This window comes from Telopea speciosissima, chromosome 4 (assembly GCF_018873765.1).
Source record: "Telopea speciosissima isolate NSW1024214 ecotype Mountain lineage chromosome 4, Tspe_v1, whole genome shotgun sequence".
NCBI lineage: Eukaryota > Viridiplantae > Streptophyta > Magnoliopsida > Proteales > Proteaceae > Telopea > Telopea speciosissima.
This window is the reverse complement of record NC_057919.1, coordinates 42032688-42043518: the sequence shown is the minus strand read 5'-3', so window position 1 is coordinate 42043518 and position 10831 is coordinate 42032688. Positions and strand designations below refer to the sequence as shown.

The 10831-nt window shown below is 45.4% G+C and overlaps 1 protein-coding gene across 1 annotated transcript; it reads left to right on the top strand.

Annotated features, from left to right (window-relative positions):
* The first annotated feature begins 9189 nt into the window (after positions 1 to 9189).
* LOC122659302 lies at positions 9190 to 9660 on the top strand. The gene has a single exon (XM_043854433.1). The coding sequence runs from the start codon at positions 9190 to 9192 to the stop codon at positions 9658 to 9660; it is 471 nt and encodes a 156-aa protein (XP_043710368.1).
* Positions 9661 to 10831: the final 1171 nt, after the last annotated feature.

Here is a 10831-nt window from a genome sequence, read left to right as displayed (position 1 = left end):
TTTATTGAGGTTATTTTAGGCAAAATTAAAGTTTCCATAAGCTGTTACACAAAATTAGCAAAATTTTAATCTCTGGGAGATGTCTTTGGGAGTTAGATGCATTGCCCAATGCTATCGCCCAGAGAATTGGGGCTCAGATATAACAGTCCGAGAGGGCCCCATTTCATTCCACTTCTTTTCTAAAACTTCCTAAACACCTAGGGCAGACCTTTGGAGCTTAGTGTGACCTCTTCCACACCAAATCCTTGCATTTCCTCGGGTTTTTCCGCGAACCTACGTCAGTTTGGGTAAGATTCTTTAACCTTATTCCCCATTTTAGGTCTTTTCTTTATTTTTCTTGTTTTGGTTAGGTTTTTATCAATTCCTCATGCCCTAACTTCTTCTTTTCTTCCCTTTTTTGTAGCCTAATGTCTACTAGCCACCGAACAGCAAGGAAATCCGTAGCACGCAAGCGGCTACAGCCCTAGAGTAAACATTCTTCTTCTTCTACGATGCCACCTTCTTCTCCTAGGGATGATTCTTCATCAGAGGAGCCGGAGTTCGATCAGTTTCTTTTCTCTAGGTATGAGCACTCCAAAGATTGGGACAAGTTTAGGTCCCAAAAGATTGTCAATGGCCGGGTGGTACAGCTGGATGACTTCCCTCGGTACAATTTACTCACTAGGTTCAACACTTTGGGTTGGGCCTTTATGCTATCACCCATAGAACCTTGTTATCCCAACTTGGTTCGGTACTTTTACTGCAACTTAGTGCCATCAGGGGCACAAGAGTTTGGATTAGAGAGCAGAGTGAAGGGGGTGAATATCAGACTGACCACCGCCACATTAGCAGGGATCTTGGGGCTGCCCAACACTGGGGTGAGATGTTATTACAAGCCCAGGGTTGACATTTCTGACATGTTCTCTTTGGAGACCAAGAGGAAGGCCTTCAAAGCCTTGACTGGTTCTGAGAGCACACCTAGATCTGAGGCTTCCTACAAGCCCAATGCTCGTATTATTAGTAGGTGTGTGTCCTACAACATCTACCCTAAAGGCAGGACAGGGGTAGCATTTCCATAATGAGAGCTTACATTACCTACTGTCTACTGGGAGTGGGTAAGGGGGGTCCAATTATAAACCTCCCATATCTACTACTTCAGGCTATGTTATACCATGCCCAGAACCCTTCAGATGGGAACCTTCCATATGGGAAGTTCTTAACTTTAATTTTTCAGCACTTCGAGGTTCCTCTAGATGGCGAGTACATGGAGAGAGATAGGTCTAGGCCCATCAATAAGACCTCAATCTTGAAGATGAAAGTACCGGGAGAGCCAAGGAGTGACCCAGAGGAGGGTGAGTAGATGGAGATGCCAGAAGATGAGCAGCAGGGAGATGAGCAGGGTGACTTTGAGGGGATAGGCACACAGTTCACAAATTTGCCCGCATATGAGGTGACAGGTGCCACTAGCTCGCATGTGCCAGAGCCATCTGAGTGGGCACAGATGATTTCACAGTTCCAAGGTCTCAGTATATAGCTCACTGATATGACGACTAGGATGGATCGGGGCTTCTCATCTCTAGAGAGTAGAGTGGTATCTGTAGAGCAGCGCCTGGACTTTTGGGACAGATTCTACCACATTGACTCATGCCAGTCTCAGCCTCCACCTAGCGATTTACCACCGACAGGTAGTACTCCAGCCCGCTTCCTTATGTTCCGGCCTGACTTATCATTATGTAGCTCTGACCTTTCTCACTTTTTTTTTTCTATTTAAACTTATGTATCTTTTTCTTTTGTTCATGGTGTATGTAGTATTTTTTTTAGCAGTATGTGAATTGAAAGTAGTACTTTCACTCAAAGTTTATGTAGTGGCTTGGCCACAATTACCTTAATGTTAATGTAATTATGCCTCTTTTCATTTAATTTACATCTACCTCCCCTGTAGCTTTCACTATATTCCGTGTTTTAATGTTGATAACTTGTTGTTCCTATTCTGCATCCCGTGAATCTAAGAAGAGTAACCTGGCTCTGATACCAAGCTCTGTCACACCCCAAACCACCCCCTGGGAGGATTAGGTAGGTGACCCGAATTGCATAACGGCAATCAGCCAAATCCCACGGATCTAGAAGCAGTTATTACATTCAAGGTCCCACATTCATCACATTACTACAAGTAAGATCAGAGTGTTGCAGATAAACTACAATTATAATAACAAAGAGAAAGCGTAGCGATACGAGAATGATGGTGCTACATATATATATATATATATATATATATATATATATATATGTTCTGAAACATTCCCCAGTACAACCCACAACTAAAAAGTAAAACTGGCATATACATACGCAAAAGAAAAGTACATATATATACAGGGCGAGATAACTCAACCCCAAAAAGAAAAGAAAAGACTAAGACAGAACCAAGGACGGGGATAAACTCCTATCAAAAACAAAAAGGAGTCCCCAAGACAAAAAGCATCAGAAGCGCCCCTCACTGGTCTTCATCAATAACCACTGAGAATGCTCACATCATCGATACGACCTCCGTCAGGGTCCACACCAATATCATCATAATAACCAGGGCTCTCCTCCTCATAATGAGCCGCCATGCCACAGTGGCATCCACCTGCAAAATCATCTAGCAGAAAAACATATATAACAGAGTGTGAGCCCCACCGAGCTCATGAGCAAAACATATCATCAAGCATGCACATGCAACCACATTTCACATGATCCTACATGATATGCAAGTCCAGATTAGTTATTAGCCACCTAACAATACAACTAAGTCAGGTTAGTGCTACTGTAATCCCTAATACATGTATCCCTGGTGTTATACCCACACCCAGTATCCTAATATTTTCTTTCTTTTATCCTTGTGACGTGTAGAGGGTGCTGCCATGTATGCCAGGTGAGCTATTCACGATGGTGGTCAAACCAAGCTACAAGATTATTGACTTCGACATGGGTTTGCCAGTCGAGGAAAGATTCCTCAACCGAGAGTGGGGGGAAATTCGTCGACGGCGACTTCATCGACTACCCTCCAAGTACCAGTCCCAAGATTGAGGAGTATCGAACGGCACACCCCGTATTGCCCTACTTAGACACTTTACTTGGTGACGAACTTAGCGTCGCGGTGGGAAAACTATTCGGGATCACAGAGGTTGCACCTTGACATGTCAGGGGTAAGTAGTTGACCAAATTTTGTTGTGTGCTTACTGCCCTCTCAAAGCCCTCGAAATGTGGTCCAAAGGCCCTGACCTCTTATGGTGGGAACCACCTTTCTACTCGCATCGGATGCAAGGTTACTGGCTGCCTTCGACCTTGCATCCAATGCTGCTGACAAGGACTCTTGTGGGTGAGACCTTGTGGCTAAGGTGCTATTGGTGCCCTGCCATGTTTGACCCTACCCTTACCCCTTTTTATTAACTTGACCTTGTGTGGGCCTTGGGGCCCAAGTTAGGATTTTTAAAGCTTTTGTAAGGAAGAATGGTTGTTTGACCCTACCCAAATAGACCCTAGGTTACACTTATGAGGCCTTATCCAAACAGGCCAATAAAGGTGATTTTCTATAAGAGAGAGGTGGGTAGGACTATTCATTAGTCTTGGCTCACTTCTACCTAACCTAACCGTGCTTGAGAAGGGAGTTATGAGGAGAGAGGGTTAGCAAGGAGAAGGAAGGGAAGAAGAAGAAGGAAACGGCTACTGGGTTTGGAGCTTTAAAGAGGGCACACCGTGTGTACGTCAAACTAGGTAAGCCAAGTGCCCTTTTCCGCCATTTTTCTCTCTTCCCCCTTGCTCGTTTGAGCTTGGGTGGTTCATTGGTTGCAGCCCCAAGATGGGGTTTTCCTTTTTGAAACCCAAAGGGTTAGCTTGAGCCATGTTTGGTTTCCCCTTGTAGGATGTTGTCCTATTTTCCCTTACATCCCTTGAGATCTCCAACTGGGTCTCTTGACCTAAGGTTCCAACCACCTAGGAACCCCAAATCTAGACATGGAGTAGTTGGCTCCTTTAAACCCCCTTAAATCTTTGGATGTTGGGTGTTTTTAAGACCCAAATAGACTCCAAGACACCCCCTCCCTAGTCCCTTGAGGCTTAGAGAACCAAATGGGACAACCCTAGGCTTTTAAGACCTTTAAATTGCACTTGGGTTGCATCGGAGGCAGAGCTCTGCGTGAGTCCGATGTTGCCTCTGATGTGGTCTGAGCCTGCAAGAAAAGTCAGACTCAAGGTCGGAGGCAAGTCTATGTGAGTCCGATGTTGCCTCTGATGTGGTCTGAGCCTGCAAGAAAAGTCAAACTCAAAGTCGGAGGCAAGTCTGTGTGAGTCCGATGTTGCCTCCGATGTGGTCTGAGCCTACAGGAAAGGTTGGACTCAAGGTCGGAGGCAAGCCTGCTGAGTCCGACGTTGCCTTCGACATGGTTTTCAATGCCTATAACTAATGCAAACTATGGGGCTTTTCATTGAGGCCTCTCCTACACTCTCTCACACTCTTATTCACTTCCATAGGCGCCAACACTTGTGCTAGGGGGTGATCTCGTGCGGGAATCGTTACACTTAATCAAATTCCTAATTCAAGTAGTCGGTGAGTGGGTTTGGATGACTGTTTGGACTTGTTTACTATTGCTTATTCATGCATTTATGGATTATATTGTTACATTATCATTCAAGCATGATTTCATATTTGCATTTATTTTTATTCAATGATGATGACGATGATTAGGATGTAATGGATTTTGTGTTGGGTTATGGTGCCGGGAAGTACTGGCACCGAAATCCCCGGAATACGTGGAATTGTATATTGCATCTCATTCTTGCCTGTATGCGCTGTGTTGTGCTGGTACCCGGGTGTTAGATGGAATGGGATGTTGACACACCCGGATGTACCCCTCGACACGATAGGATTCATGTAGTATATGTGTGGTTAGGCCCAGTTCCCTATGCTACGACCCTTACCAACAAGGGTTTAGGTGTTGAGTAGCCAGAGCACCTACCACCTGTGGAGAGTTTGAGAGGCCAGGACAGGGGTAGTAATGGTTATCGGGGTCTGCCTGTAGGTGGCATGAGGCTACGGTCGGCACGGGCCCCAAGGTAATAACTGAGAATTTCCTGTGGTGAGAATGGAAGGACCCACAGTGTCTCCCGAGTTATTATAGTAGCATATACCCTTGACTTAGAATTGTGTGCTAGGTGGAAATATGTTAATAATCACATGCACCATAGACTGTTGCTTTGTATTGTGTGTTTGTGCATTTCCCTCCCCCTCACTGACTCGGTGGAGCTAACCCCTCTTGCGCACACCTTTTTAGATGATGCTACAGGAGATGCTTATTTTGCAGAACTCGAGGTTCATGCCTCGGAGTACGATGATATAGGTACAGAGGACCCTGAGGCCGTGACCTAGGAGCCCGGTGATGGGTGTCCTTGTGACGACTGCGTCTATGGGCCGTATTGATACTTGGGACTTGTTGCCTTCTTTTATTTTTTTTTGGGCCGTGTGCCTTGTATAAACATTTATTGTTATACTTGTTTTGGGGTAGTTATGCTATGGTCATTCGGGATACCCATCCAAACTATTTATGTATCACTTAGCCGTATGAACATAAGGTAACTACTGTAAACGCTTCCGCTTATTTTATGATCGTTGGAAATGGAATATTCCTTACCTTTTGTACTCTGAATTTTATGGTATTTTCATATTAGACTAAGACTGTGTGTTGGGACACTGCAATCGTGATTCTGGTAGTCTTATGGGATGACATGTGTCATCCTAGTCACCCCTTTATTATTAGTTTATTCCTTAACGGGATGGGGGCGTGATAGCATGGTATCAGAGCGTGATGCTCTGCACCAACACAGTCTATCAAAAATGCTTGAGTTACCCTATATAAATAAGATTAATCAAAAAGCCTCCAAGAGAAACATAATATCAAATGATAGGGATAACTATGGGAATAAAAGATATAGATATATATACATACATGTTTCCTAAAACCAATTGTTCTAAACATCAACTGCAGTAGTACTTACATCACCAAAGAGAATTACTACAACCTGCAACTGCATACTTAAATGTCTACTTCTGTCCAAAGAAAGTAAAGGCTAGAACTATTAACTTAGTCAATGATGGGATTGATGTGATGGGGCCTAGTCTTCCATCGCATCACTGCCACCCCCGTGCTCGTCCTCATCATCACCCTCGTAATATAGATAGGCGTTAATTTCGTGAACCTCCTTCTCCAACCTATCATAGCGTTGGTCCGCCCTGGCAAGCTGTTCATGAATGTCTGCGAAACCCTGGGTCATGTCTACTCATAACTGTCCCATCGCAGCAAGGATCCTGTCGGTGTCACTCATGGAAGGAGTAGGTGCTGAAGAAGAGGATGCCACATCGATGCCGTGGGGGCGAGGGGTGCTGGTACCACCAATCTACATAGGAGGAAGAGGCTCCCCATCGCTGTAAGTGTCAGTCTTGACACCCATACGGCCAAGAGATCAATGGTCGAGTGGGAGCTCATCAGACATTAGCTTCGGCTCATTCTCTAGTTTCACCCCAAACTGCTCAAAGATCTTCATAAGGAGTCATCCATAGGGTAAATGAGCCTTCTTCTTTAGGTAGGCTAGCGGGTAAGCCATGGTCCGCAGGATGGCAAAGGGAAGACACACGGGCTTGGATTTGTAGAGGCAGTTGGCGAAGTAACTCACAAGGATACGAGGCTCTGTGCAATGCCCTCCTTTTGGCAGTACATTGGTTGACACGAGACGGCTGAGAATCCGTTGGGACTTGCCATAGAGAGTCTTCGGTACCCTCTTACGGTGGGCCCCGCTCGTGAGGTCGAGAAAGAGCTCCTCTAGCCCCTTTGCACTAAGAAAATCGTTCGCATCATCATGGGACTAGTGGTAAGTCAAGACCCCACCAATGGACACTCCAATGATCTCACTCAGCTGCCGAGAATCAAAGGATATCTCCACCCCTTTCACATAACTGTAGATCCGACAGTGTGGAGTGTCTTCGCGCTCAATCCTCAAGTTGGCGTAGAAATGCCGCACCAACCTGGGATAATAGAACTGAGGGAGAGCGAGCATGGCACTCCACCCCAATGCCTCAAACCTAGCCCTCACCTTGTATGCCTCGAGCTCACTGACCGTAATGTCTCTGCCCTCTAGGATCTCCCTCATCCGGAGGTGCTGCCGGTATAGGGTTTAGATTTCTCGGGACTAAAACCACTCAGGCCCAAAAGCTGTGGGTGCAATTGCTGGAGCAGGGGCATTTCTAGCCTTCCTCAATCTTGGAGGCATGATGTGCAAGGACCTACACACAGGGGAAACCACATAGAAGAAAGGGTTTTTTTAATAAAAAAAAAAAAAACACACACACAAGACTAAAACCAAACAAGGGCAATTGCATGAGACCACTACATTGAACCAATTCAAAAAAAAAGGGGGGGGGATAGACTGAAACATTTGGATTGTCTCACATTTGGGTTACTTTCCCCAAACCCAATGAGTTGCACCCTATTAAAATACAACAACAGAGCTTACTGTAGATATGGGATTATTCCCCTATATCACACTCTCATGCTCAATCAAATGCCCAAATACATAATACAGTAAATGGGGCAAATTTAACCACTGTGAAACTTCAAGCAACGAACCAAAGACAAAAAAAAAAAAAAAAGAAGAAGAATACAATACATATATATGTTTAGGCTGAGAAAGCCCTTTCAAAATTTTGCTAAAAACAGTGAAGCAATCTCATTACCAAGCTCATGTAAGGAGGAGTTATGGGCATTTCCAATAGAGAACATGAATAGCCTTTAGGGCCTATGCATATACAGAAACCCTTCCATTAATCCTCATCATATAAAAAAAAAAATTAATTAATAAAATTTCATAAAATCTACAGGGTCATGGCCGAGTGTGAGTGAATGACCAATTTCCTAAGTGGATGCTTCAATACCTTGGCCCATAAACAAACAAGAGAGAGCAGCAGTATTTTTTTACTAAAGCCCTCTCACATTTTTGCCCAAACCAGTAAAAAAAAAAAAAAATATGCAATTTCTGGGCGTGACTTCCAAGCCCTGTCTGAAATCGTGGATGGGGCAGCTAAGAGGTTGTTGGGTCGTGCAATCGACCCCATACCATGTGAGACCCAAGTAAACAGCAGCCTTGTTTGGTTGTTTTCAAAAAAAAAACAGCCAAGTAGAAGAAGACGAGATTTAGGGTTTTGGAAGGAGGGGAAAATCTCAAAATTTCAGGTTTTGGGGAAAAAGGAAGCATACCTGCAGGTGTCTTGTTGGTGGAAACCGAGATTTGGAGCTCAAATCCTCAAGCCAGGAAGGAGAACCAAGATCGGACGCAGCCCTAAGTTGCCTCCGAGCCAAGGAAGAAGAAGATAGAATGAAGAGCAAGAGGCGCGGGCTAGTTTAAACCAAGCCCCAAAGGAAAAGAAAAGAAAAGAAAAGGAAGGAAAAAAAATAAAAATTGATGACTAAACCTCGCGGGTCATCGGACACAAGGTTGGAGTCATCCGATGTTGCCTCCGACGTTGCCTCCTACATGGCCAGAATTTCAGGCTGGGTCGGACTCAAGGTCGGACTCAGGGTGACTGCCTACTATGTTGCCTCCAACCCACCCAGAATCTATTTTTGGGTTGATTTTTCTTGTGTTTTTCTCTTCAAATCTTCCTTATACTTTAATGTTGACATCTCCAACATACTTTAGGGTTGACTTGTGGACGCATCGTTGATGAGATGTCTTGTTTTCCTTTCTTTTGTTTAGTTTGTGCTAACGGTGCGTGGAAATCCCAAACTTGAGCAGGTGCTCGTCATGGTTAACACTCGCTCAAATGGGAACCCTTCCCCTCCGAGAGACAATAATGGGAACGCATCGAGTGCGGCTTTACCGGTGCCCCCTCCGGTCACCAATAGTGTGGATGCCGCCGTACTATTGAGTAATATGCTTCGAGCCATGCAAGAAGAGCATAGGGAAGCGCAGAGGGAACAACGCCTCTTCATGCAGACCATGGCAGATCAGCTCAGGGACATTAGTAGGGAAAGGCAATAGGTGCCCCCTCGGGTACGTGTGGTTCTCCCTCCGCCGGCTCCTACTGCTGATGTTCCCCTAGCCCAAAATGTGGCCCCAGCTTGGGCCGATGCCTCCAAGTTGTCTGAGAAATTTCAGAAGCACCTCCCCCCGACCTTCTATAAGATGCCTCATGACTCCTTATTTCCGGCGACTTGGATCAGGGACCTTGAGAGGATCTTTGACGTTCTACAATGCAATGACCTAGACAAGATAAGGTGTGTCGTGTTCCAAGTCCGAGGCAAAGCCGATGCTTGGTGGCGTTCATCCAAGGAGAACTTTTGGGCCAAATACCCTAATGCTACTTGGGCACAATTTATCGAGGCCTTCCTTGAGAACTACTTCCCTCGGAACTTCCGTGATAAGAAGGAGATGGAGTTCTCGACCTTAAGTCAAGGATCCAAGTCTGTCCTTGATTACCAACACGCGTTCGAGGATCTCTTCTATTTTTCCCTGGAGCACAAGAAGGCCGAGGATGTCAAAGCAAGAAAGTTTGAGAGAGGTTTGAGGCACAGTATTAGCACTTCGGTGGTCCTACACAGGTACCCCACTTATGCTGAAGTGGTGCAAGCCGCCAAGGTCATCGAAGACCAGTAGAGGGAGAATTACAGGGCCGTACAAACTGGCAAAAGGCCCATGAGTCCTTCCGATTTTAAGGGTCCCGGTAAGTTTCAGAGGGGATCCTACTCTACCACCTCTCCAACTCAGTACCGCAAACCTGATGCAGCCCAGGTACCCAAGACAGCTGCAGCCCCTCATTATGGCACTCAGACTCTTACGTGTTGTAACTGCAATGAGGTTGGGCATATGATTAGAGACTGCCCCCGTGCCTATCAAGGAAACTCTTGGCCAACTGTGTCCTCTAAGGCACCTCAAGCAAAGATAACCATTCGCCCTCCCCTTCCTTCTACAGCCAACAAGACTCAAGGGCATGTGTACTCAGTCACCAATGAGGAAGCCTATGCGGATCCAGGTGTCATCACAGGTATCACACTCAATTCTTAGGTGTTGCATGCATGTAGGTGTTATTGCTATAATTGGTTGCTTTGGTGTCTTCAGGTATGATTTCTGTTTGTTCCCAACCAGCGTATGTGTTGTTTGATTCGGGGGTGACACATTCGTTTGTCTCCCCCTCTTTTGCTAAGAAGATACGGATCAAACCAAAGCTAATGGCCCAGAATCTGAAGGTTAGTACACCAATGGGTACTAAGATTGAACTCAACAAGGTTTATGCTCTTTGCCCAGTACGTGTATGTGACCACGAGTTAACGGCAAGTTTGATGGTGTTGGATATGAAGGATTTTGACATGATCTTGGGTATGGATTGGCTGTCCGCTCAGGGTGCCAATCTAATATGCACAGAGAGGAAGATCCTGTTCAAACCAGAAGAGGGTATAGAATATACTTTCAAGGGTATTAAACAGGAGAAACCCAAGAAGGCTATCATTTTTGCCCTTCAAGTCCAGAAGTTATTAAATGAAGGATGCCAATGTTACCTAGCCTCTGTGGTGGATACTCAAGCTAAGATTAAGCCTATGGATGAGATAAGTATGGTAAGGGACTTTTCGGATGTCTTTCCAGAAGATCTGACACGGTTGCCACCGGACCGTGAGATGGAGTTTATGATAGACTAAGTACCGGGTGTAGCCCCAGTATCTAAGGCTCCCTACAGGATGGCACCAATGGAATTGGAGGAGCTACAAGAACAGCTTCGAGACCTGTTGAAGAAGGGTTTCATTAGACCTAGTGTATCTCCTTGGGGAGCACC

What these genes read in the sequence shown, in the direction of transcription:
- LOC122659302 (XM_043854433.1), top strand. Translation starts at nt 9,190, where the DNA reads ATGCCTCATGACTCCTTATTTCCGGCGACTTGGATCAGGGACCTTGAG.